The 27670-nt window shown below is 51.8% G+C and overlaps 2 protein-coding genes and 1 non-coding gene across 5 annotated transcripts; all 3 read left to right on the top strand.

The window, feature by feature from the left end:
• Positions 1–399: 399 nt before the first annotated feature.
• On the top strand, positions 400–9746 carry LOC122490320 (endogenous retrovirus group V member 2 Env polyprotein-like). Its single transcript, XM_043592935.1, has 2 exons — positions 400–731; positions 7319–9746. The coding sequence occupies exon 2, from the start codon at positions 7556–7558 to the stop codon at positions 8873–8875; it is 1320 nt and encodes a 439-aa protein (XP_043448870.1). The 5' UTR covers positions 400–731; positions 7319–7555; the 3' UTR covers positions 8876–9746.
• Positions 9747–14875: 5129 nt separating this feature from the next.
• BTN1A1 (butyrophilin subfamily 1 member A1) lies at positions 14876–23250 on the top strand. 3 transcript variants are annotated; one of them, XM_043592862.1, is made up of 8 exons: positions 14876–16386; positions 16893–17029; positions 17184–17531; positions 18953–19234; positions 19965–20114; positions 20542–20562; positions 20657–20683; positions 21350–23250. In XM_043592862.1, exons 2-8 carry the CDS (start codon positions 16951–16953, stop codon positions 22021–22023), a joined length of 1581 nt encoding a protein of 526 aa, XP_043448797.1. In that variant the 5' UTR covers positions 14876–16386; positions 16893–16950; the 3' UTR covers positions 22024–23250. The 3 variants fall into 3 exon arrangements, with proteins under 3 accessions (XP_043448797.1, XP_043448796.1, XP_043448798.1); XM_043592861.1 differs by having other exon boundaries at positions 14876–17029; XM_043592863.1 differs by lacking the exon at positions 20542–20562 and having other exon boundaries at positions 14876–17029.
• A 4337-nt stretch (positions 23251–27587) lies between these two features.
• TRNAL-CAG lies at positions 27588–27670 on the top strand. Its single transcript has one exon. It is a non-coding gene; the product is annotated as a tRNA-Leu (tRNA).

Here is a 27670-nt window from a genome sequence, read left to right as displayed (position 1 = left end):
CCTCCCTTCCTCTAGGAGGCCCTTCCTAACTTCGCCGGCTAAACTAGTCCGAGATGGAACAGTGGCTGTGTTGGGTCCCCTCCCCCCACCCGGCCCTGACCACGGAGCTCGCTGCTGCTCTGGGCTTATCTCCCTAGAAGAGCGGGCTCAGCTACACGTTCTAGGCCCGTAGACCTCACAGGAATGCGGAAGCAGGATGTTTGCCAGAAAGAACTCAGCACCGGAAACCAGACTACACCGGCCCGCGCCCAGGTGGACCCCGGCGCCGGCCCTTCACCTGCTCTCTCCTCATTATAATACGCAAATGCAGCCAGGGGTGGAGACCTAACATGCTAATGAGACAGGCGGGGCAGGTGGCGGCGCGTGCAGCCCAGTGCGCCTGCGCACCAGCTTCTCCCCGCCCCGCAAGGGCGTTCCGTCTTTCCCGCCTCAGCCGCTTTGCCAACCGCGGGTCGGTGCCGGGGGCCGGCGGGGACTTCTGCGCCTGGCGCCGCGCTGGTGCCGGAGGATAAGCTCCGGGAAGCGCCTCTCTCGGCCTCATGTCGATTTCTGTTTGCGCCGAGAGCCAAAGAGCCGTGGGGTCGGGATCGTACTTTGGCGACCACGCAGGGACCCCGAGAGGGAGCCCCGGTGACGGCCCGAGGACCCGGAGCCTGCGGACCGCGGAGGGAGCCCCTCCTGCCGTGCGACTCACCAGCGGCTCGGAGCTGGAGTCCCGCGTCCGCGCGGCGGTAAGTCGTGCCTCCCGCCGCCGGGACTCTGCCCCTCGTCTCAGGCCGCGCATGCGGCTGCGGGTTTTGCCCGTCTCCCTCTGTCACTGTCACTATAGTCTGCTTTTCTCGGACGGAGCAAGGTTGTCTGGGCCAGCGTTCCGGGGCCGGGTGTCCCCGGTCCCCCGACTCTGACCTCCCCGGCGTTGGTCCCCTGCAGGGTCACTGGGAGCTCTCTGGTGGGTTCAGCCTGAGTGTCCCCTCTCCCCTGTCCCCTGACTCTAACCCCCAGTGGTGGTCCCCTGCAGGCTCACTGGAGGGCCTGTGGTGGGTTGAGCCCGGCCTGGGTATCCTCTCCGCTGGCTTTCCTTGTGGCTGGTCTCAGTTTCCTGGGTGTGTTCGAAAGCCGGAATTACTTCCAGACTCTCTTGTGACTTTCTTTGGGGTCAGATCTGTGTTCTCTACCTGTTGTCTCTCGGAATGGGGCCGTGGCCCTGAGAACTCACTCTGTGTTGTCTTTGTGTAAGTGTTAACTTCCTAAGTCAGTCTTGGCTTGACCCTGACCATCTTGTCTTTCTCCTTTTTGTTTGTCTTGTGAATCATCTGGTACCTTTTTATCTTATTAAGAGGGAAGGAGAATTCCTGGTGAGTCAGACTTCGTTCCAGTGTCAGGTTGAAGAAATCCAGACCTTGGTCGGGATTGGGGGGGCCTCAGGATTAATCTTTTTGTGTACCGGGGAGCCGCCTGTTTTAAGAAATCAAGCAGCTCTGGTCGTACTGGCCTGGTTCTACCGATGGCCCAACTGGGACAAGGAGAGGTCCATTCGCACAGAATCACACAGACTTCACCCAGAATCACCCGGGCTTCACACAGAATCACACGGAATCATACAGAATCACACAGTGTGACTCTATCTGCTAGTCAGCTTTCACCTTTTTTCTTTTTTTATAAGTCACCGGGCCCATCCAACTTCCCAACATGTGCAACACTTCAAATGGGACAAAGGACTCCCTTCTAGGATTTTTTTAAATAATTGGGATCAGGGGCGCCTGGGTGGCCTAGTCGGTTGGGCATCCGACTTGGGCTCAGGTCATGATCTCACAGTCTGTGAGTTCGAGCCCCGCGTCGGGCTCTGTGCTGACAGCTCGGAGCCTGGAGCCTGTTCAGATTCTGTGTCTCCCTCTCTGTCTGCCCCTCCTCCGCTTGCACTCTTTCTCTCTCTCAAAAATAAGTAAACATTAAAAATAAACAAATAAATAATTGGGATCAGTTTAAATTGGATGGTTTGAAGAAAAGGAAAACAAATTTTTTTTTTTTTTTTTTTTTTTGCATGGCACTGTTTGGCCCCAATATCTTAGGCGAACAAGAACCAGGAACAGTGGCTCCAAAATGGACCATTAAGTTTGTGTGCTCAAATTTAAATTTGAATGCTATCTTGCAGTTGGATTTGTTTTGCAAAAGATCTCAGAAGTAGGGAGAGACACCAAGACCCCAAATGAAGGAATTCTTGCAGAGTCTCTGTGGCCTCAGATCGTTACCACCGGCACCCCTCTCACTGCTGGGTTGAAACCAGACATTTTATTTATTTACTCATCTAGTTAAATTTATATTTATTTATTTGAGAGAGAGAGCGAGCAGGGGAGGGGCAGAGTGTGAGGAAGACAGAATCCTAAGCAGGCTCTGCAAAGTCAGCAGAGAGCCCAGTGTGGGCCTCGAACTCAGGAACCATGAGATCATGTCCTGAGTCGAAGTCAAGAGTCGGACGCTTAACCCGCTGAGCCACTCAGGCACCCCAAAACCAGACATTTTAGACAATCCCCTGTTCTAGTCAAGTGGGACCTAGTACTCCTTTGCAGGAGTCCCATCACAAACCCCCTCTCCCCCTGCGACTTTGACCCCAACAACTTCCCCTCCTTCCTCCAAGGTCTCCCCACCTCCTTATTCATAAGGAGCTTCCCTGCCCCTGCATCCTCCTCCCTCCTCTGGAGTAAGTCCCACTAGCACCCACAGTGCCCACCCACCCACCACAGGCCCCAACTGGATCTGTTTCCCCTTAGGGAAAGAACATGCCCGAGGAAGGGATTACCAGAGTTTCCTGTCTTGCTTACAGACCTGGTTCTGTGTAAAGAAAAGTTGGGTCATTTTTCCAAAACAAACAAACAAACAAACACCTGACGAGATGTCATCCCAGGCCTTACTGTTGCACCCTGGATGAGGAAGACAGATCCTTAGGAAGGCTGGGGATTTTGCTGACAGCCTGGGGTCTTAGGGTCTGCCAATCCAGGGGACGGAGTGCTTGGGGCCGGATGAAATGCTGTCCCTGCTTGGGACCCACAGTAGGATCAGGAGGGCACAACCCCCAGGGTGCAGAGGCACTTTATTACCTGCCTGTCTGAAGGGATGACGAAGTGCCTAGCCAAACCAGCTAATTATGACAAAGGGAGGGAAATAACTCGGCAAAAAGGATGAGAATCCAGCTGTCTTTCTAAACCACTGATGGACGCCTTCCGCAGACGCCCAAACGGAGACCAGAGTCGCCGCGGGGAGGTCTTTACTGACTGTGTGCTTTATCGTCCAGCCTGCCTCTGATCTTAGGGGGAAGCTACGGACGTCAGAGGCAGGTTCTCAGTCCCTGCTGTCACCTTTGGTGGAGGAGGCCTTCAAGGTTTTTAATAACTGAGACAGCGCAGAGGAGGCCAGTAAAGACAAGGGTGGCAAAACAGGCACAGGTTCTGGCTGCCCTGCTCAGGGTGACCCCAGGAGGCCCAGAGGCCGTAGCCAGAACCATCGGAACAAGTGTGCGTAACGCAGGCAGGAAGGCGGGGGGACCTGAGCCTGCCCGCCCCAGAGAGCGAAGGGCACACACGGACTCCCACCCCCGGCCAGTCTCTCGGAAGAGGGGCCGTGCGACCACAAAGAGGCCCCAGGAGCTGCCCGCCCCAGCACCCACCTGACCCCTTACCATTGTACTAGCGGAACCTCGGTCACCCTTGACGTGGCAGGTAGGAAAACTAAATTCCGTGTAGATACTGGAGCCGCCTGCTCTGTCCTGACCCAACCTGTGGGCCCTTCCCCAAGCGTGACATGTGGTAACTGGGAGAGATGTGGCCAAAGGTGAGACCGTTTACTTTCCCCCTCGCCTGTGAAGCCAGATCAACTGTTCTACGCATTCCTTTCTGTAGGTCCCGGAATGCTCTGGGGAGAGATCTACGAAACCATTCTGGAGCCACTCTTTACCTTGAAAAGGGTAATATTAAAATGGAGATAGACCAGAAACTGGGATTTCATCCGTGGGCACTACTGGATGGTCCCAGGCTTGAGCCGCAGGTACTCCTGAGGACAAACAACCAAGTAGACTCATGTCCCAGGGGAGGCAAAAAAAAAAAAAAAAAAAAAAAGTCTCCCCCATTCAGGGAAAGGTAAAACCTAGTGCAGGGTGTCTAGAAAAAAATAGTTTCCCGTAAAAAATAAATCTTTAGGAGGAATCCAGCTGATAATTTCAAAATTTCTCAAGTATGGATGGATCAAGCCTTGTCAATCCCCATGTAATACCCCAGTCCTCCCAGTGAGGAAGCCCAGTGGAGAATATTGCTTTGTACAGGATTTGAGGGCCATAAATAAAGCTGTTCTCATACACCTGGTAGTACCCAACCCGTATACTCTGCTTACCCAGGGTCCAGGCGATGCTAAATTTTTTACCATCCTGGACCTGAAGGGTGCCTTTTTCTGCACATCCCTTTATGAGGAGAGCCGCTATTTACTTGCCTTCGAATGGAAAACCCCTGATACTCAAGACACTACCCAGCACACCTGGATGGTGCTTCTCTGGGGCCTTAGAGACACCCCCCACCAATCTATTTGGAAATATAGTGGCAAAAGAGTTACAAGAATTAAAATTGGGAGATGGGATCCTCTTACAACATGGTGACTTGTTAATAGCCAGTTTGACTAAGCAGTCCTCGGACTGTAATACCGCAAAAACCTTATGTTTTCTAGCTAACAGAGGATATAGGGTCTCCCCCATCAAAGGCTCACATATCACAACAACAGGGCCAATATCTGGGCTTCATCCTATCTCCAGGCACCCATGTCCTGGCCACGGATCCCAAGAGGACCAGCAGCGCCTGCCCACACTGCCCACTAGAAAGCAACTCCGTGGCTTTCTTGACACGAGAGAGTTCTCTTGTATCAGGTTCCCCAGTTACGGCCCTGATGTAAAGCCCCTATATGAGGCCTTGAAGGGCGAAGAAAGGGAACCCCTACAATAGACTGTGTTGGGGGGCTTTTAAAGCCTTGAAAATGGAGCTGGATGGAGCCCCTGCACCGGAGTTCCCCTATTTGGATAAACATTTTTCCTCATCTACCCATGAGAGGCAGGCTTTGGGGATCCTAACTCAAAAGCTGGACCCTGATCAGAGACTACTTTTCAAAATAACTAGACCCAGTTTCACAGGGACGGCCCAGCAGTGATGGCCACATCTCTCTTAGCGAGGCCAGTAAGCTTACCCCGGGTCAGCCTAACTCCCTGTCAGGTTCAGACCATGTTAGAAACTAGAGGGCACCACTGGCTGACTGGAGGAAGGCTAAGTATCAGGCCCTCTTGCCAGATTCCCCAGATATTTTAAAGGTCCACTGGACTGCACCCTGCTTCACCCTGGAGGTTAAGGGTCTCCAGCATCAGTATGGAGACAGTAGAACAGACTTCTAGCAGACCTGACCTTCAAGACAAACCCCTTGACAATCTGGATATGGTGTCATTTATGGACAGGACACTTGTGGAGAGAGGCATCTGGAAGGCAGGCTACGCGATCGTGAACCCAAGTAGGGTCATTGAGGCTAGAGCTCACCTCAACACTTCGTCCACCCAAAAGGTTGAACTGATAGCCCTAATTAGGACCTTGCAGTTGGGGGAAGGACAAAGATGAAATCTCTACACCGATTCAAAATATGGGTTCCATGGGGGCGCCTGGGTGGCGCAGTCGGTTAAGCGTCCGACTTCAGCCAGGTCACGATCTCACGGTCCGTGAGTTCGAGCCCCGCGTCAGGCTCTGGGCTGATGGCTCAGAGCCTGGAGCCTGTTTCAGATTCTCTGTCTCCCTCTCTCTCTGCCCCTCCCCCGTTCATGCTCTATCTCTCTCTGTCCCAAAAATAAATAAACGTTGAAAAAAAAAAATTAAAAAAAAAAAAAAAAAATATGGGTTCCATGTACTACATGCCCTTGCGGTCGTCCAGAAAGACAGGAAAATGTTAACAGCAAGAATTCGCCAATAAAGCATAAGGACCCAATCTTCACTCTTGTAGAGGCAGTACAGCTTCTCGTTTAGGTGGCTGTAGTCCACTGTAAAAGTTGTCAGAAAGATGGGACCTCTTTAAGCAAAGAAAAGAATAGTAAGGCTGACCGATCAGCTGTTCACAGTCCATGGAGCACAAAAACCAGATCAAATTACCACCTTGATAGTTGGCTCCTCTGAGTTCCCCGGCCACCCTCAATGCCCCCTGCTGGCATGGGAGGACACAGAGAGACAGGGATATACAGAATAAAGTGCTGGTAGCTTATGAGAGAGGACAAAATTCTCATTCCGGAAGCCCGACAAGAAAAGCTCAAACATTGACGTGATGCATGCCACCCATTATGGCAGAGATGTCCAATGGGACTTGGTGCAAAAGGTCTTTCTAGGTCAGGGACTTAGACAATAAAACCAAGTTACCCTTGCCTGTGACTTCTGCACCCAAAATAAACCACAGAGCCGTCCAGTCTATCCCCACTTCTCATGCCGGTCCAAGACCAGGGGGCATTTCCTGGGGAAGATTGGCAAGTGGATTCTACCCAGATGCCATCACAAGCAGGCTACAGACATTACCTCGTGTTTGTTGATATTTTTACCGAATGGGTATAAGCCTTCCCACCCGGGTCTGGGAAGGTGACTGAGGTCTGTAAATCCCTCCTAAAAGGGAATTCCCGAGTCTCTCCAAAGTGGTAACGGGCCTTCTTTTATGGCTAATGTCACCCAGAGCCTTTCAGCAGCCCTGGGAATAAGTTATAAATGACATGCTCCCTGGCACCCCCATTCCTCAGGGAAGGTAGAAAAGATGAATCAGACCCTTAAAAAGATGCGAGCAAAACTCTGTCAAGAGACTGAAGAGCCTTGGGTCAAATTGCTTCCTCTCACACCACTCAGGATTCCCACCGCCCCTAAGACTCAGCGCATTTGAAATGACAGGAGCGACCCTCGTTCCAGTGAAATGACATGGGAGACCCTTCTTCCAGCCCGTATTCCACCACGCGGGAAGATAAGCCAGAACTTGCGGCCTTTGATTACTTTGTTTGGGCTGAGTGCTAAGAGCCAATCGGGCTTCTGCTAATCATAGGCTGCCGGCACCCCGAGAGGTGATTTAGAAGAGCCCTCCCCTCTGCAAATTAATCCAGGGAGTCAGGCCTTCCTTCCAAGTTGTAAGGAGGGCTCCCCAGAAAAAAATCAGTTGCTCCCCAAGTGGCAAGGTCCTTACCAGGTGATTTTTAGTCACTCCAGTGGCAGTTAAGCTGCAAGGAATCCCTAGCTGGGGACATCTTTCCAGGCTAAAATCTTTTTCTCCTGGACCTCCTCAGAAACGCCTGGAAGGCCTGGAACCATCTTCCTCACGTGAGCCTGTGGGAGACCCCAGATACTTGGTTCAAGAAGCGAGCCTCAGAGTCAGATAAGTGATTCTGTCTTGGTGGATTGGTTTGCCGACATTTCTTTTTATTGCCTCTGTTTTCCTTTTTCTTCTCTGTGGGTACATTTCGGGGCCCTCCACTCTGGCAAACACCTGTTCTGCCCCTGCTGGGTCTAGAAGACCAGAACCAATGATGGGTTGCATAATGTGGGCCCTTCTCTTGGCCCTTCTCCTGGGGATGAGTTGGGAAGGAAATAACAAAGGGAGGGAAACTTGGGGAGAAAATTCAATTGTCAACTTCTCCAGCATCGTGGCCTCGGGAAATAATCTCTCTAACTGTTGGATCTGCCATCCCGGCCCACGGGATGGGGCTCCTAAGCTCCAGTTCGAGCCTACAAACGAGGATGTGCCTCTCACTTTGACTTCCGGACCCATTAGGAGCACACCACTCCTGGTGGCGGAACTCAAGGACCGCGAGGACATGACGTGTGTGACCCTTACAGACACTTGGAACCAAACTGGGCTCCAGGTTAAGCGCCCTCTTCTCTGTAAAGAACAGGGGCGGCCCTGTTGCCCCTGCGAGACCAACACCTGCCTGACCAGTGCGGGCAGCTCGCCCTCCATTTATCCCATGTCCTTTTCCATTGCAAGCTCTTCGTGTGTCCCCAACCAGACTCACTGGTGTGTGGACTCCTCTCTGCTTCCCCCGGGCGACCAACCTAACTTCTCCTGTACTCACTGGAAAGGAACAGCAACCCCTTCCTGGAGGCTCACCTATCAGACCCCATCTGCCTTCGATAGCCACGAGGGAATAGAGGAGGACGCAGAGCTAGGTGGGGGGCCGATGGACGGAGGGCCCCTGTCCCCCAGGTGCAAGAGCACACCTAAGTGGGGTCCCCTTTTACGAAGCTGGTTTAATTCCTCTTCAGCCCGCCGGGCCTGTGCCCCCCCTGGATATCTGTTCCTCTGTGGGCCGCCACAAAATAAACTGCCCTATGAAGGGAGCCCCAATTCCTCCTTCTCCTGGCCTCTTCGGGCAGTGGCCTACGCGTGTTTAGATAATGTCCACTTCCGGGGACAATGCACTGTGGGACGACTGGGCCCAGAAGGATTAGGCGCCACTATATATAACGTCACCTCTCAAGGCAGACGGAAGAGAGCACTCGGGCTTATCTTGGCGGCAGCTGGAGAAGCCACGGGACCGGCTGCCCCCCGGGAGGGGATTGCCTATCATGAGACGACCTTAAAAAGCCTTACCCAGGTCATCGAAAACCTGGCCTCAAGCTCTGGCGACACCTCAGAGGGCCTCCAGGAGTCCCTAGATTCCCTTGACAATAGGTTAGCTGTAGATTATCTTCTGGCCACACAAGGGGGTGTCTGTGCGGTAGTCAACGACATGTGCTGTACGTACATCAACGCCTCTGGGGAGGTCGAACTAAATACCCAGGAGATTTACAGACAAGCCAGATCGTTGCATGGGTTCAAGAGCCCCAATGCCCAAACCATATAGGACTCAGAGGTTATATGCCTAACATTGCCTGATTCCGTTCTTTCCTGGGCCCTCTTGTGGCAAAAAATTCTTCTGTTACTATTCAGACCCTGCCTCCTTAATCTTTTGGTTACGTTTGAGTCTTCTAGAGGACGGCAGTTTCTTGTCCAACAGATAGTGGCACAAGGGCCCCACCTATCCAGCCCCAAGAGGAACAAGGTCCTTACGGGTCGTTAGAGCAGTCAGCGGGAGAGTTTTACTCCTCCTGGTAGGACAGGGACGACGCCCCGCTCAGCAAGAAGCAGTTTCAGAAGATGAGACCTTCGGCCCCTCCTCCTTAGGAATAAGGAGGGTAAAATCTCGCCGGTGGAGGTGGGGAGGGGTGAGGTAGACCAGGGGCTGTGTCTGGGACCTCCCCCCCTCCCCGCCCTAACCACAATGCACTTTGCTCTGTGCTTTTGTCACCTTAGGAGAAAAGGCTGAGAGCTACATGCTTTTGAGCATTATATCTCATAGGGATGCGGGGGCAGGATGTTTTCCAGAAAGAACTCAAATGAAGAAACCAAACTAAGCCAAGCCTGTGCCAAGATGGACCCCAGCACGGACCCTCACCTACTTTTTTCGTCGTTAGAATACCAATAATCCCGGCCGTGGGTGGATACTTAACATGCTAATACGACACGTGCTGCGGGAGCACGTTCTGTCCACTGCGCCTGCGCCCCAACCTCCTTTGTCTCCACCTCCACCTGCTGAGATGTCCCTCCTTCGCCGCTTCAGCCCCCTTGCAGGCTTTGCCGGCCTTTGTTCCGGGAGCCGGCTGGGACGTTTGTTACGCCGCCGCGGTCTCTCTGGTCTGGAGCATAGGCCCCCAATAAACGCTGCCTGAACCTTTTCTTGGCCTCGTGTCAATTTCTGTTTTGCGGAGAGCTAGAGAACCCTGGGGTCCAGAACAGTCCCGCCGGTTCCTCTTTCTTGGCTTTCTCAAGTCCCGGTCCCTGGTGATGTGGATGTCTTTTTACTTGTTTACTTGTTAGGGAGGGTATTTTTCATATGGGAGATTTGCTACCTGCTCTCAGCGGGACGGAAGAGGGTGTGAGTGTCCTTGCACTATTTCCTAGGTAACTTACTTAATTAAGATCATCAATATTGCCAGAGTGATACCTGCCCTTTCTCTCTATATCGTTGTAGGGGAGGCAAAACTTTACCTCTTCCCACCTTAGGTTTTTGGCTAGGACTCTTAACGAAAACACTAACAAGAGAAAAACAGTTCACTCACACAGTGCACATCACAAGGGAAACCTAAATGAAAAGAAACTCACGATGGTAACAAAATTCCAACTTACTTTCCATCTTCAATAAAGGAGAGTACATTGGCAGAGGTGATGGGACAAAGGAAAACAATTTTAGGCCCCAAGGCCAACAAGCTGGGAAGGTACTAATAAGGGAGGAAAGTAATGGAGAATGGTTGGTTTGGAGATTCTCCTGGTTCCTCTCTGGGCTGGTAAATGTCAGTCTCCAGTAAAATAATTTATATCTTGCCTTTAGGCAAAACAGGGGGAAAGTAAAGAATTTTTCCTGTGTTGGCTGCCTTTTTTTTTTTCCTGACTCAAAAACCTTTTGTTTAATTTACACAAAAAGCTACTAAATACAAAAAGTAGTTTAAAACAAAATAGTTTTTTTTTTTTTTCCTGGCAGAATTTAAATGCACATAATGGATAATTCTGAAGAAAATGCATTTTCCCCACAGTGTTCAGGACTAAAATTCTACTGAAATCTTTGTTGGCCCCTTCTAGATTGCCTTCAGCTCACAATAATTTCTGTGACAAAATGGTGTATTTTGGGTGGCCTATTCTACTTTTCATCATTAAAATGTCTAGGGCCTTTTTTTTTTTTTTCCCTCCCTTACATCTAAAACTGATTCTCTGCTCAGTGGTCATCACATGTCTGAGACTTCTCATTTGGGGAATATTATTTTGGAAATGAAATGGCATGGGAGGCACCCAGAGGGGAAGGCTGAGGTTGATTCCTGTATATTTCACCAGGTGAGGCTGCTCAGCAGGGTGTTTGTGCCTTGTGGGCATTTAAACCTTAGACATGCTTGAATTCCATAACCTTTTAAGATGACTTCTAGTCAAAAGTCATCCCCGTCAAGAGTCTAGAACTATGATTCTAGGCTTTTCAAAATTGGAAGGGATTCAGGGTCCCTGGGGAGCTCAGCTAGAGCAGCAGGTGACTCTTGTTCTTGGGGTTGTGAGTTTGAGCCCCACATTCGGTGTAGCAGTTACTTAAATAGATAAAGAAACTTTTTTTAATTGGGAGGGAGGGGGGTGCCTGGGTGGCTCGGTCGGTTAAGGTTAAATGTCGGGCTGTTGATTTCGGCTCAGGTCATGGTCTTGTGGTTCGTGAGTTTGCGCCCTGCCTTGGGCTCTGTGCACAGAGCCTGCTTGGGATTCTGTCTCCCTCTCTGTCTGCCTCTCCTCTGCTCGCTCTCTCTCTCTCTCTCTCTCTCTCAAAATACATACATATGTAACATTGGAAGGGATTCTAAAGGTTATAAAACCCCAAATACATTAAATAATACATAAATAAATAAAACCCCAAATACCTTTAGATCTGAAGGAGAATGTGGGCTCTGAGAAAGCAAAATCAGGTATGACAGCTGCTTCCCAGAACGGACAAGACCACTCCGGGATTGTGACGGAGTGAGACAAGTCCCCTGTGTAATCATGTTCGGCATGCAGACACAAATGCAACGCCACAGGCAAACCACAAGAACGACCACACGTCCCCATCTCAGCTAACCGCTTCTTTACCCGTTACAATTTCAGCCCACTCTGTTCCTCCATGTCCTAATAAACATCAGAATATTCAGTCCTGCCACCAGTCCCCCGATTTCCAGCGGCATTCATCCAGAGCAACCCTTCCCTCTTTGACCCTCTCCCAAACCCCCACCACAAACTGAAATCCTATAAATCCCTCCCACCCCTCTCACTGAGACACCGCAGCTCCCAGCCTCCCCACAGTATGTGAGATCTGTGCTGCGGTGACAGGTACCATCAAATTTAACTGGGTTTGGCCACAGGTCCGCCTTGGCTGCTGGGCTCCAGCGTGGCCACGGACAGGGCAGAGCCCCTATCGGTCTCCCAGCCCTCCTACCCATCCATCCCAAACTTGGCTGCAGACTTTCACTTAAGTTCCCTAGATACAGCAACCTCTCTTAGCAAGTGAAGCCAAAAGGAACTTCCTGCAGATTTCTAAGAACATAAACTGCAACAGAAAGCATTCCTTGTTATGTATTGATAGTTTTTCGGTAATCAAGTATTCGCAGAAGGGAACAGTCACTCCATTGTATGATTCTCAAGCACATTCCCTCCTCCTTCCCACGTCTTAACTCAAATCTCGATTGCTTTAGTTCTATTTATTTTCCAAAGAAATTCCTACAAGAGCTTGGAGAATTCTGGGGTTCTCCCACATGGTTCCATCAATAAGGCTTTGCATCTCTTATAAAACCATAAAACCTCCCCGTTACTGCAGAACGCAAAGAGCGTAATGGTACGCACATCAGCGGATCTTCATTTCTCTGGGACTCTCTGCTTCTAACTGTGTTGGCCCTTCCATAAGATTACGGCTACATAACCGTGGAGTTGGGAAGGGTGAAGAAAAGTGACCTGTCTGTAGTGGTGATGTAAAAGAACTGTATCAGGGTTCTCCGGAGAAGCAGACCCAACAGGGTAGATACAGACATCTAGAAAAAGATGTGTTACGAGGGACCAGTTCATGTGGCTGTGGAGGCAGAGAAGCCCCAGGCTCTGCCCCCCACAAGCTGGAGCCCCTGGAAAAGTGCCCCAAACCCCCAGGTCTGAGAACCAGGGAGCCAGCGTCTGAGGGAAGGGGCAGCTGGACATCCCAGCTCAAGCAGAGAGCAAACACGCTTCCTCCGTCTTTGTTCTGCTCAGCCCTCGATGGATTGGACGATGCCCGTCCACGTTGTTGAGGGAAACCTGCTTTACTCTGACTCCCAGGTCATGATCCCGGGGTCATGGGCTCAAGCCTCTCGTCGGGCCGTGTGCTGAGCATGGGGCCTGCTTGAGATTCCCTCCCTGCCCCTCTCGCCCGCTCACTTGCTCCTCTAAGAAATGAAAAATAAACTAGCTTTAGAAAGAGAAGCAGGACACCTGGCTGGCTCAGTGGGGAGAGCATGCGGCTCTTAATCCCGGGGCTGGGAGTTTGAGTTCCATGCTGGATGTAGAGCTTACTTAAGACAACAAATAAATAGACTTAAAAGAGAGACCGAAGAGGCAAGTGGTTGCCTCAGTCAAGTGCTGGTGAAGGTCACTTAGAACGAGGATGAGAGTAATCCCTGGCTCTGACTAGTCTAGGACACTGGGAAATCTGAACAGTGGTGGGAAAGGGCCGAAGAGATGAGTCCTGACCCTTGGCCATGAGATTCACTCCATAGGAAGCGGGTCACATGCCTCGGCCCAAACCATCTTCGCATCTCAGAGGGAAAAGCCTGTTTCGGGTCTCCAGTGGCCCTGGGCATGGCAGGACCTTCCCCATAGCAGCCCCGCATGGTTCAGGCATCTCACAAACAACGCGAGCCTGGAGAGACAGGGGCGCCTAGCGTCTCTGTTCCCGGAGTGAGCCTCGACTCAGACATCCTGCCTGGGGTGACCCAAGGTGTTCCTTTATGTAGAAGTGACTCAGATGTTACCCCGTCAAAACTGGGGCTGCCACATACCTTGAGTTCTAGATACCATTGCTTTCTATCTCCCTGGCCCCTTATTCCGTGTAGCTCCCTTGGGTGCAGGAAAAAGCTCTTCTTTTTTTTCTTTCCCCCCCCAAATTCCCTGTGAGATTTTTTTGACAACGTAGAGCAGGGGTCAGGAGTCTAGTCATAGCGTGTCGAGGAGAGGAAACCCATTATAGATGACATTTTTCAGAAGTTAAACACAAAGGGGAGTTGAGAATGAGACAGGAGCATTTCAAGCGAGGAAGGCCAACGGCCAGTTAGTTTGATTTCAGCTGCAAATTCTATTTTGGCTTTTGTGCTGATGAGAAGTCAGAGAGTAAGAACTTGAAGGGGAGCTCAGTTTAGGAGAGGAAGGTAGACTTGGAAACAAAAGACAAAACTAAACACATGTGTCTGTCAAAGTAGGACTCAGGTCAGCTGCGTGCCGGCAGAGAGGACCAGGAAGTTTTCTGTGTCACAGGATAAACCAGGCCCATGTCCTGGAGACTCGGTTTTGCTTGGAGGGGGCCTGGGTTATCCAGAGTCATATTTAAAGAAATCTCGTATATAATGAAGTAAAATGATGTGGTTTACCCCAAACTTATGGGTAAGACCCAAGACTTTAAGAGTATTTCTCACTTGAGTTGGGCAGCGCTGGGAGCTCCTTCCTGAAGCCCCTCTGGTTAGGGTGCTCGGCTGGGACCACAGTGAGGTCCGGCCCAGGGAACGAAGGAGCAGCTCTAGAAGAGAGGGTGCACCTGCTTGCTTCTGGAAGAAGTTGCCCTTAAATGAGCTTCTGAGGGAGGAGCAGGACTTTGTCCTGCAGATGCTGTAGGAAGAGGGGAGACAGCACCGGAACCTGGAGGCCTGGAAAGGTGCTGTGGGCTGAGGTTACCCCATCTTCCAAATTCTTCGAGAGGTGGATAGGCCATCGGACGGGAGGGAGAAGAGGCCGAGAGGAAGGAATCAGGGAGACAACTAGATCCTACATTTTCTTGACCAGAATTAAGTGTCTGAATTTGGTGCTGGGGCCACTAAGGAGACATGTAGGGGTTTTGAAGCAAGAAGTGACATGATCAGATTTCCATTTGGTAAAAGCCATTCTAGCAGTCTTGTAAGTCAACCAGAGCAATTATTTTTTATCGGTCATTTTTTTCTTTTTTAATGTTTATTTTTGAGAGAGAGAGAGCCGTGCGTGAGTGGGGGAGGGGCAGAGAGACGGGGAACAAAGGATTGGAAGCTTTCTAGGCGCTGACAGCTTCAAGCCTGATGCGGGTCTGTGGGTCGGGTCGGGCTCGTGAACCCTGAGATCATGACCTCAGCCAAAGTCAGAGGCTCAACCCACCAGCCACCACCTGGGCACCCAGGTGCCCCTCTTTTTTTGGTCTTAATCATAACCTGAAATAAAGGCAAAGTACAAACTGGGGTGGTGAAGGATATGAGCCACAAATATAATACAGGGTTGACAGCTCTAATTTATAAAAAATTCATACAGAAGAATAGGAAACAGCATCAGAATGTCTGGGGGGGGGGCAATTTGCCTGGAAAAATCTCTTCCAGAGTATATTAAATAGTTAATATGAAAAGTGATCAGCCTCGCTGTCCTATAAATGCCTAGTAAAATAATAATTTGATCCATTTCACCCATCCCATTAGTGATGACTAGGGAATAATTGTTCTCAGTGTTGGCAGAAATTAGGTGAGAGGCTCATTTCCATTAACAGTGTGATAGGTTTAACTTTGGCAATATGCTCATAATTCAACTCCTAGACCCGATGACTATCTTTCTGGGAATTTATCAGAAAGTTTGTCAGGAAGTATCAAAGATGTGGACAAAGTATTTATGTATTTATAAAGTGCACTGGTTACAGTAGATTAAAAAAAAAAACACTAAGATGTCCCACAATCTTGGGTATTACAGGAACCTACAATATGATATTATGTAAGTATAAATAATGTTTCTGATTATGCAAAAGCTTCTTCAATTCTGCCAGAATGTGAACAGAGGCTGTCATTGGTTGGTGACATTATGAGTGATTTCTGCTTTGTAAAAGTGTTTTCCAGAGGTGCCTGCCTGGCTCAGTCAGTGGAGCAGGAGAGCCTTGATCTTGGGGTTGTAAGTTTGAGTCCCACACTGGGTGTAGAGATTACTTAAAAATAAAATCTTTAAAAAAAATAACTAAAAAAATGTTTTCCCATGTTTTTAATTTTTTTTTTCATGACAATAAGAGGTTTAACCCCAAAATAAGGAATTGCAGGCCGAATTGCTTGCAACTTTGAGGCAGTGAAAACTGAATCACACACGTGCATTCCCAGTCTACCCTTGAACTTTCAACCCACATAAACAACAGAGTAACAACTTCCCCTCTTCTCAATCCTTACCATCACTTGACAGGCTTAATCTCATTTAATGCTCCCAGTGCCTCCCCAACTTCAGGATAAAAGAAGTGAGGCTTGAGGGGAAAAATTCACCAGCCCAACGCCTTCCATTTCATTTTAGCGTTGTCTTGACCCTCCCTTTTTGCCCTATCCCCTTTTATTTAGTCCAGCCCATCCTTCTGTATCCTGGTCTTTGAGCTGAAGACTGCAAAGACACGGACCCTTGGACCCTTCGTCTCTCCGGAAAACTTCCCCTCCCCACCCCACCCCCCAGGGCCAAGGCCTGGGAGCTGGGGGCAGGCTTTCCTGAGATCACTTCCCGCTTCCTTCTTCCCCGCCTTTAACTTTGGCTCCTGGGGCCACAGCCAGCTTGGTCACTTGCTAACCAGGCTCCTGGGTGCCTCTTCCTCCAAGATCAGAGGTCAGTGCCTGTGCCCGCTCTGGTTCCCGCCCCCCCCCCCTCTCCGAGAGAGCACTTTCTCTCCCCCTGGCTCTTTCCCGGGTCCTGGGCCCTCTACCCCCTGCCCTTTACTCTCCAGCTCCCCTCCCTTCCCCCCGACTTTCCTCTTCTCTCCTCCGGTTCAGTCCCCTGGTTTCCATCTCTGCCTCCATCGCTTCATCTTTATTATCATTCCTAAAAGCAAATACCAAATTACTGTATTGGGGGCGGGGAGGCTTTTTAGAGCAGCGGTACATTGGTACGCAACCCATTAATGGGTACCATGCCTCCCAATTCCCTTCTAGGGTTCTTTTAGGGGTTTAGGGCCTATTCGGCTGTGCACCTGCTCGGCCACACGGGGCGGTGTGCGCTCGCACCTGGAGTCTGCGGTGGGAGGGGGCGAGCGGGCGGATCCGCGTGGAAAGAGCGGTGGGGAGGAGGCCGGAGAAGGGCGTCGAAAGATCCATCGCCCGGCCTGCATCTCCCAGGCGCAAGTTCTGACGCCCGCAGGACACCCGGTGACCTGCTGCCCCAGGAAGGTTGGACATGGCAGTTTTTCCAAACTCCTGCCTCCCCGCGTGCCTGCTCGTCCTCACTTTCTTCCAGCTGTCCAGGCCCGATTCGGGTAGGTCCCCCCGGGCTCCGTCTCTGGCCCCCTGGGGTTCCCCCCCCCCGCCCCCTCCCCCGCCCCAACCTCGGCCGGGGTCCGGGTGGAGCAGACGGCCCTCCGTCCGTGTGAGTCCTCAGCCCCCCCCCCCCCGCACGCCCGGTTTGCACAGCCCCCTTCGACGTGATCGGCCCCGCGGAGCCCGTCCTGGCCGCGCTGGGGGACGACGCCGAGCTGCCCTGCCACCTGTCCCCGAGCGTGAGCGCCGAGCGCATGGAGCTGCGGTGGTTCCGCGGGAAGGTGGCGGCCGCGGTGCTGGTGCGCCGGGACGGCCGCGAGCGGGAGGCCGAGCAGACGGCCGAGTACCGCGGCAGGGCCACGCTGCTGGACGGCGACATCGCGGCCGGGCGCGTCGCCGTGCGCATACACCGGGTCCGGGCCTCGGACGACGGCGAGTACCGGTGCCTCTTCCGGCAGGACGGACGCTACGGGGAGGCCAGCGTGCACCTGAAGGTGGCCGGTGAGTGCGCGGGTTCGACCCTCTCCGGCGACTTCCGGGCGGCGTCCGTTTTCCCGCGGCTCCCTTGCTTTGGAAGCCACCGCGTTCGTCGTCCCGAGAAATCCCTTCTAGGGCGGAAAAGGCTGGCGGGCCGAGGGTGGGAGGTCAGCGGGAAGGCGTTGGAGAGATGGCCCCATGTTGTGATTGCGAGGCTACGCCACATCCTCTCTAGTTAGCGCGCCAGAATATGCTCGATGCAGCCCCAGGCCCCAACATTCAGGTCGTGTCTGCTTGTCACCACTCCGGTGGGGGACGCTGTGCCGCGCGTTTCCGTTGCAACCTGAGGCTGCCGCGTGGATTCGTGCCTAGGGACGGGCTTCCTAGGATCCTAGAGGTGGCTGCTCGCTAACATTGTCGATCCACCTAGAAAAGTTTTTGGGTTTTGTTTCCCTTCTCTGCTTCAAGCCAAATTTCAAACTGAGGAGAACGGCAAGCATTCAGGAGGAAAGTATGCGTTGAGGTCTGACTTTCCCGCTTACTTGGAAGGCCATCAAACTAATCTCTTTCTGAGCCTTATTTCCTGCTATAAAACTGGGCAACGCATCTGTCAAACAAGATTTGGCAAGAATGAAATAAAGTGAGACAGCGTATACATGAAACTGTCATTGTTACTCTTTCAAAGTGATAGGCAACTTTGAGGATCTCCTCAAGGTGGCAGGCAGCCCTTTTCATGAAAAGAATACGCATTTTCACATATACACACAAATCGAAACGTGGATTTAAACTAAGGGCTGTGGACAGGTGTCTAAGGACTCTCCTCTGCAGCTTGGTGTTTTTCTATACTCTGTAGAATTGTAAGAATATAATTAGGCTGAAAACAGAAAGGGTAAGAACAGCTTTACGTTGATATATGTTAGGACACTGGGGCAAGGAGGTTGAAACCATTTAAGAAAATTCCTGAATCAGTATCACACGGAAAGGAAACTTAAGTTGTCGGCTACAGTCTTAATGCAGGGAACCTCCAATCCCCCTTCTCCTCAGGGATACTTCTTCTCTGTTCACATCTTCTGTGTTAAATACCCACTCCTGGTTCTCCTCCTCGAAGTCTTTTCATAATACTTCCAACCACAAAGCCCTCTCCCATCTCTGGAGCTCCCTAACCTGCCGCTAAGCCATTGGTCTTGCTGTTCCTGCTGACTCTGTTCCTATGTCTGTCCATCACACTCCTTACATTTCAAACACTAAATCCCAATATGGCATCCCTCTCTGATAACGTTCCTTTTACTGGCGTCTCCGTTTCCTCCTGTCATGAAACAAGAACACGAATCCCTCTCATTCCTAGTCTCCGCGTGCCTTTCTTTCTCAGACTGTGTAACCCTATGGTTATAAGGCTCCCAGAAGGGTGTCCACTAAAGGAGTGAGGCCAGCTTCTCTCTCCGTAGCTCTGGGCTCTGATCCTCAAATCCATATGGAAGTTCAAGAAAGCGGAGAGATCCGGCTGGAGTGTACCTCCGTAGGGTGGTACCCAGAGCCCCAGGTGCAGTGGAGAACTTCCGAGGGAGAGTGGTTTCCATCCACATCAGAGTCTAGGAATCCTGATGAAGAAGGCCTGTTCACTGTGGCGGCTTCCGTGATCATCAGGGACACCTCCATGAAGAATATATCCTGCCATTTCCAGAACCTCCTTCTGGGCCAGGAGAAGGAAGTAGAGATCTCCATACCAGGTCAGTGAAATCAGCGTTGGGTTCCTATGTGACGGTTTTAGGGCCACATCACCTAGGGCACCTGCCCAAGCCATGCCCTCATGACACAGTTGTCTACTTTCTCCCCGCCTAAGCTCCTGATCCCCGACGTGAGGGAGCCCCACCAACGTCATCAGAAGAATAGGGATTCTGAACACATAAACCCTCCCTGGATCTCATTGAAATCCCAGATTTTCCATTTTAGGAGATATATCTTAGATACAGAAGCTCTGTCCTTGGGGGCCTTCCTAATCCAGAGCGTTCTCTCCTTGAGTAACAGGAAAACCCATTTCCACCCTTGCCCCTTGGCCTCCCCCCTCCCATGCTAGAGCTCTGTCTAGGTTTCGAGGGCCCTCAGGAAAGCAGATCTTCTCATCACCCTTCCCCCCACCCCAACCATCTCTGGCTCAGGCAAGGACCTTTCCTTATTCTTTGGTCATTGAGTCCCTTTCTGTGGCACACAGAGGTGACATGTCCCCTTCCTTATTTACTTCCTGCATCCCCTTGGCTCCCATCCTGCTCCTTCCTCCCTTTCACTGCCCTCCCCTACCTGAGATCAAAATTTTTCTGAAAAGCTTAGAGCAGCACTGGAAGGACTCATTTTTGCCGTGGGAGCAACGGGGGAGGTCTAGGTCGTCCTTTGCAATCGGGAGCAGAGGCAGACTTGCTCAGAACCGCACGACAAATGTCCTTCTTGGGGATTTCATTTCAGCTCCCTTCTTCCCACGGCTGACTCCCTGGATGGTGGCAGTGGCTGTCATCTTGATGGTCCTGGGACTTCTTACAATTGGGTCCGTATTTGGCACTTGGAGACTATACAGGGAAAGAGCCCGACAGAGAAAGGATGAATTCAGCTCTAAAGGTGAGTCACAGGCCGCTTGTCAGGAGTGCTTCCGAGTGGGGTGGACCCAAGTCCTTTCAGAAGATATTTGGGTCTAGAATTCTGGAAGTCAAGATGGGGGGTCGTTATAAGGCACCTGAAGCCGCTGATCCCCAATACGAAGGTCTGGGGGGCAGAAGGAGTCAAAACCAATGCAAACTGAGATATTAGACCTGATGTGCACTCACTACCCACCCTCAGACTCTCTCCTCACTTGTAACTCAGTTTCCCAGTAAAGATTAAAGATCTGATCCCAAGCCAGTAGGAACTTCCTGCACATTTCTTAGAAACATAAAATGAATAAATAAACCATAATCCTTGTTCCTCATTTATTGATAAAGCTTCAGTAATCAGGTAGAGCTGAACCATTTATTCCTTTGTCATTAAGGTATTTCTGTTTGTTTTCCAGAGAAACTCCTGGAAGAGCTCAGTAAGTTCTCTCTTCTTGTCGTTAGTTCACCGACAAGGTGTCCCCTCTCTTATTAGAAACCCGTCAATGACCATCTCGTTCTCTTTCATTGCAGAGCAGAAAAAGGCCACCCTGCATGCTGGTGAGTGACTGAGCTTCTCAAGGGCTCTGAGGCTCTATCACCCAGGGATTCAAAGTCCTATAATACTTGGACATAAAAACACTAACACAGTTCGTGGTGAAGATAGATAGGGGAAAGATGATGTAAACGGGCCTCACATTTTCCTCGAGGCACAGAGAGGGCCCTTGGAAGATGTTTCGAAGACAAGGCCCTGTAACAGGCACCCCTGAGGCCCTGGGGAGAGTCAACTCACACATCACCTTGGGGCTTTTGACGGAAGAGGAAAATAGAGACAGCAGAACAGGCCAAGCACCTCTCCTCCTGAGGAGACCTACCAAAGTCTAGAACAGTCTAGATAGATAGATAGATAGATATTTTTAATTTTTTTATTGTTTATTTTTGAGAGAGAGAGACAGAGAGCAAGCAGGGAAGGGGCAGAGAGAGAGGGTGACACAGAATCGGAAACGGGCTCCGGGCTCTGAGCCCTCAGGACAGAGCCCGACGTGAGGCTCGAACTCACAGACTGTGAGATCATGACCTGAGCTGTAGTCAGCCGCCCAACCGACTGAGCCACCCAGGCGCCCCTATATATAGATAATTTTTTTTTTTTTTTTTTGAGAAGAAAGACTATGTCTTGTCGCCTCTAATGCTCACTGATGCTCAGACCAGCTCTCTCTCCGTCTCTAGTTGACGTGACTCTGGATCCAGACACCGCCCATCCCCACCTCTTTTTGTACGAGGATTCAAAATCTGTCCGGCTGGAAGACTCACGCCAGAAACTGCCCGAGAAACCAGAGAGATTTGACTCCTGGCCTTGTGTGTTGGGTCGTGAGACCTTCACGTCAGGGCGACATTTCTGGGAGGTGGAGGTGGGAGACAGGGCCGACTGGGCGGTCGGGGTGTGTAGGGAGAATGTGGTGAAGAAAGGGTTTGACCCCATGACTCCTCAGAATGGGTTCTGGGCTGTGGAGTTGTATGGGAACGGGTACTGGGCCCTCACCCCACAGCGGACCCCTCTCCCATTGGCAGGGCCCCCCCGCCGGGTTGGGATTTTCCTGGACTATGAATCAGGAGACGTCTCCTTCTACAATATGGCCAACGGAGCCCATATCTATTCTTTCTCCAATGCCTCCTTCTCTGGTCCCCTTCGGCCTTTCTTCTGCCTGTGGTCTTGTGGTAAAAAGCCCTTGACCATCTGCCCACCCACTGATGGGCCTGAGAGAGTCACAGTAGTTGTCGATGCCAAGGACTTTGCTAAGGAGATCCCGCTGTCCCCTATGGGGGAGGACTCTGCCCCTGGGGATACGGATACCCTCCACTCTAAGCTAATCCCTACCCAGCCCAGCCAAGGGGCACCTTAAGAAATCTCCCAGCTAAACCGTTTTCCTTTATGCTAAGCCCTCCCCTCAGTCCTCTCTGAGTCGCCAGCCCCAGACCTCACCCAGCCCCTGTTTCTTCCTGTTGGGTAGGGATCAGTTGGTCTTGGGAAGGTTATGTTGCTGCTGTTAGAGAGCGTGGGGTGTAGGGCCTTCCTAATCTGTTTCTGCACTGGTACTCGGGGCAGGCGCGTGACTCTGAAGCTGTTTCTAAGTGTCCTCCTACCCCTCCCCCCAGGCCACATCCTATAGGGAGGGACAGCTCGGCTATCGAGATGGGGTTAGGTTGGCATGTGGTTATGACAGAAACATCTCAGTGTCCAGAAGAGGAACAGGTTTTATATAAGCGGGAAACCCAAAAGGTTCTGGGAGGGGAAAATTCGAGGCTGAAGTCCCATAACGGAACCTGGGGGGACATCGCAGTGGAGGAAAGGGAGGGGAACCTAGGCCGATGACGAATACCTGGCCTGCTCCTAGAGTTTTAGGGCCTGTCTCTCAGATTTTCTAAGACATGTCCTACAGAGGAAAGGGAACTGGCCCTACTCCTGTGGGATCTGAAAAAAATGGTGCGGGGCCTGGAGAAGGGACGAAGGGAGCAGGGCTGGGGCCCGGACAGAAGATCTGACCCCGGGAGAAAACGGGAGACCAAACCCAAGCTGTGTGCGTCGCCACGACGCGGATCCTGCTTTCCTCTCTGCGGCCTCCTGTTTCCCCCTCACCTGGAGTCATTCCAGCCTCACTTGCTGGGCCCCACAACTTTCCAGCTCTCTTCCTCCTTTTGACTTAGAATCTCTCCATCTCAGAGCCTTTCTAGAAACCCTGGTCAGTGATGTCCCCTCTTTAGCAGCCGGTGTCGGCCTCAGGGCCCCTCAGCCCTCATCCCAACATCTGGTTTGGCCCCCTCACGCCCCCCTTCCATCCGCTCCCCAAGCAGCTCATGCCCACGCCCCGCCACCGGTCACTCTCCCCGCCCAGCTTTCCTGCGTGCCGTTCTCCCCGGGGTCCCCGGAGGCTGTGTCATCGCGCTCGACACAGCTAGACTGACCGCACCTGCTTGTGTTTGCGCTTTCCCGTATACTCGGGGCTTGTGACGCCAATGGACCGCAGGTGTATCTGGGCTCGCCCCTTCTACTTCCGTTGTGTTCTTCCAGTTTCCAGCATGGGTGTCGCCCGTGGTCTTGACCTAATAAATAAGTCTGTTGATTGCTGAAAGCGGCATCTGCAACCTTCCTTTCTTTATCCCAACAAGTGGAGCCGAGACAGAAACAGGAAAGAAACCGCCGGGGAGTGCAGCTGCCCGGCCGCGGCAGCGTGGTTCTATGTAGCCAAGACTCACCCGCAGGCCTGACGGCAGTGGGCTCACCGAGGGCGCAAGGGCTATCGTCCCAGGAGGGTCTAGCTGCTTACAGAAAGGCCAGGGTGCCAGTCTCTGCCTCCCCTCAGCCTCTGTGTGGGTGGTGACCCCGTATCGGCTGCTGAAGAGGTAACTGACTACGGGTGTCGGTGAGTGAAGCCACCTCTTGAAATTTTAACAGTACTTTTCCAGAAGGAGGAAATATTGGGGAAATTGTGAATTGTAGGGCCTAGTAATTGGAAAAATAAAAACCTTGGGTGATCTTTAAACACCCCTCTTTTCAGAGGTGCCTGGGTGGCTCAATCGGTTAAGCGTCCAACTCTTGGTTTGGGCCCAGGTCACGCTTTCTCGATTCGTGAGTTCGAGCCCCACATCAGGCTCTGGGATGGCGGCGTGGAGCCTGCTTGGGATTTCTCTCTCTCTCTCTCTCTCTCTCTCTCTTTCTCTTGTTCCCTCTCCACCCCTTCCCTGCTTGTTCTCTGTCTCTCAAAAATAAATACACATGGAAAAAAGAAAAGAAAAAAACCACTCCCCCAGAGGGGTAGCCCTGTGGATTCCCACTTGAGGACCCTGAGGACATCTGTAGTTCAGTGAGCTGAACGCTTTCCCCTGTGTTGCCCCAAGCAAGCAAGGATCGGGAGCGGTCTCCTTCACACATGGTCTGACCTTAATGCGATTCAACCAGCTCTGAACGCGAGTCCCCAAAGATTCACCAAATGGTGGGCATATCACCTAACACGCGTGTCTTCTGCTAAGGAGTCATCAAAGTCAGATCGTTACAGGTCAAGCAAGAAATCCAGATCCCGATTACATCCACACTAACCTATTCTTTCCATTATTACACCGCATATATTTCTCATGATGAAGATAAAACCCAACTTTTCTAAATTTTCAGTCCGCTGACTACCCTCACAGAGGATTGTGGCAAGTTTAAAACCCAGCATTCTCTCTTAGGGGAAAATTCGGAACACCAGACAGGTCTCTTACCATCACATTCATTCACTGTGTATTGTGACAGGTGATCTTGTCAACAACTCTATCACTCACCTTTGTGATTGTCACCTCCCAGGCCCCATTTCCATTTAGGTTTTGATTATGGTTTTGGTTTCAGTGTCTTCCTACGGACTTGGGGTCCAAGACCTACATAACAATATCTAGATAATGACATTTCCACATAGGCATTATTGTAAAGTCATTCCGCATAAAGGCTTGTAAATCACGAGACCACACAGGTGGTATTTGGGAAAGGGATCAAGAAGAAACTGTAATGCATGAGAAGTGACTGTCAACACTTAACTCCATCTGCCTCCTTTCAGAGATGAGAATCTGAAGCCAAGAGACATAAAGTGATTTCTTTCTTTTTTTTAATGTTTATTTATTTATGAGACAGAGACTGAGCGTGAACAGGGGAGGGTCAAAGAGAGAGAGAGACACACAGAATCTGAAGCAGGCTCCAGGCTCTGAGCTGTCAGCACAGAGCCCGACGTGGGGCTCGAAACTCACAGAGTGTGTGAGATCATGACCTGAGCCAAAGTCAGAAGCTCAACGACTGAGCCGCCCGGGCGCCCTGACATAACGTGATTCATTAAAACATACAGTCTGTGCCTAAGCCAGGACCTGAAAGCGGGTGTCCTTGCTATCTGTCCAGGACATCTTATACTGAACAAACTATAGTTGAGCAGGAGGACTAAAGACTCCGAGATATTATCAAGGTGGGACCCGTTGGCTCAGGAGCTTCTTAGGGGTCAGGAGAAGAAAAGAGTAACTAAGTGTGCCACCTTATACTTGGACCAAGGGCCGGCACCTGGAGAACCAGACAGAAAGGGCCCCTTCCATCATTTCGTGGATTCCCCCAACACCCAGTGCCCTCCTTTCCATGCCCCTTCCTCAAACACTTCTCACCCCACACTGTCCTCCCCAGGCCGGCCACCCTACAGGCCACCCCTGGGAGGAAAACATCATATAGCGCGACTCGAGTGTTCATGTTTGTGCAAATTATACTTTCAGAAAGTCGAAGAAAAAGTCTCAATCTTTAACAAATACGTGGGAGCCTCAGGCAGTTGCTTTGCTGGTGTAACGTATAATGTGTGTCCGGAGACGTATTTGTGAAACCTCACCGAGAACAGACGGCGCTGCCACAAGAACCCGTCTCTGAGAACAGAAGGACAGACAGCCATAGATTTTAATCAGCTCTCTGACTCTCCTCCCCTCCCCCCAGGACTCTTGGCCTCCCCACGATCCATGATTTCCTTGACCATTCAAGGAAAACGGTCACGAGGCACAGTCCGAACCAGACAGCAGATTCCTAGGAAACGGCTTTGTCCTTCCTCCTTCCCCCCGCCCCCCACCCCCACCCCCAGCTCTAGCCTCTTTGCGTGAAGCACACCCTCGAGGAAGAACTCATCTGATGAGCCTTGAGGCTCTTTTTCCAGCTGGCACCGGCTACCGGGGCCTGGAGGCAACGGTGAGTCTCCGGATGTGCTGGCTTTATTCCTGAATCTCCTAAAAGAGACGAGCCTGGGTGTTGCTGGGCTTCTGGAACCCGGAAAGCGTATCTGCGTCCCGGACAGACCTATTCGTCTTCACAAAATGCTCCCGTGCAACCACGCCGACCACTGGATTGGAATGTGCTCTCTGGATCATTTCCATCTTATCTCTGGGAAAGGCTGGGCCCCGGCATTTCAGGTGCCGGGGGAAACCCTCCTTTGCTGATGGTCATCTCTGGCCATCTCCCACGATCCACCTTCAGACATCCCACGCAGGTGGACACGCACACACGCGGAGCCTATGAACAGCCCCCGCGAGTCGTGCTTTGGCCGGCAACACACCACGTTTTACCAATATCTGGGGCCAGAGCCCTGTGCCACGGAGGCCTGAACACGTTTTCTGAATGCGGCCCCTCCACCTCACCCTTAAGGGATTCAGCCTTTTTCGGAAGCTAAATCCTAAAGTAATGATCTCGAACTTGGGTGCACACTAGAAACACCCGGGGGGGGGGGTGAAGGGGAAACCGTAAGGAATACAGTCCCCAGGTGGAACTCTCAGGCACCCCAATTCGATGAGTCTGAGGCGGGGAGGCTGTTGCCAGTATGAGCGCGCTTTCGCATGGCACCTGCTCACGCCAGAGCAGTTTCTCTGGTAAGAATTGCGGGGTTACTGTGCCTCCAGCCAGTGACTCTCAAACCTGGGCACATCTCAGAATCCCCTGGAGTGCTGGTTACACACAGATTCCTGGACTCTACCCCCCAAATGTCTGACTCGGTAGGTCTGGGTGAGACTGAGAATTACTTGCGTCTAACTGGTTCTCTGGGGATGGGGATTTGATGCTTCACTTAAGCGCTCAAGCTTTGTATTTCTTCAAATGAATTTAGATGAAACTGTAAAGCGTCTAGGAAAGCCGTTTCTCAGGTCAACACGGGCCAAACGACTTGTCCGCAAGCCTCCAGGCAGTTGACTCACTAGTCCTTTGTTTGAAACTCACGGTCAGGTTCCCCGACTCCCCGTCGGCGATGTCCTGACCACAGCATCCCGACGCTAACACTGGACAAGAAACCCCGAGGTAGGTCCCATCAGACGTGAAGTGTGCTTAGAGAAGTTGCTGCAGTAGAGGCCTGGCGTCGAGGGCCCCTGTGCCAGGTTTACTAGATGCAGAAACTTCTTCCGTTCCCCGCAGTAGAACATCCACACAGTAATGCCGGCAAATCCTCAGTGTAGAGAGTTCAACGAATTCAGAACGAGAAGCTCCACTCGCCCGCCTGCTAACGCCGCTTCCCGGGGCGGCGCCCGCTGGGAGGAGGGGGAGGGTTAGCGAGCGCCTGCGGGCGGGGCTGCAGCCTGCGCGCACCTGCCGCGGCCCAAAACCTCCCGGGAGAAAGCGCGTATTCCAGCGACACGGTGCCACGAGTTCAGCAGGGTTCTGCCCCCTGTGGGGGGGAGGGCGCCCTTCTCCCCGGGCGTCCCGCCCCGCCCCTCCCGGGGGCCTAGAATCGAATCCGCGGTCGCACGGCAGGTGCCACTCGGCCGCGCCCGGAGCCGGGTGCTATTTATTGCGCGCGGGACGCCGCGGCCGGCGTCCCGCTCGCGGCTCACGAAGGAGCGCTCGTTCCACTCCTGCCCGGAAGGGTTCCGCATCCGGAACTGCTTGGTGTGTGGGTAGAGACACAAATAAATTCGGAGCAAGCTCGCTCTCCAGCGAGTCAGGATGGCCGAGCGGTCTAAGGCGCTGCGTTCAGGTCGCAGTCTCCCCTGGAGGCGTGGGTTCGAATCCCACTCCTGACA

The sequence above is a fragment of the Prionailurus bengalensis genome, chromosome B2 (genome assembly GCF_016509475.1).
Source record: "Prionailurus bengalensis isolate Pbe53 chromosome B2, Fcat_Pben_1.1_paternal_pri, whole genome shotgun sequence".
Taxonomy (NCBI): domain Eukaryota; kingdom Metazoa; phylum Chordata; class Mammalia; order Carnivora; family Felidae; genus Prionailurus; species Prionailurus bengalensis.
The sequence above is the reverse complement of the archived record's forward strand: the minus strand, read 5'-3'. Positions and strand labels throughout refer to the sequence as shown.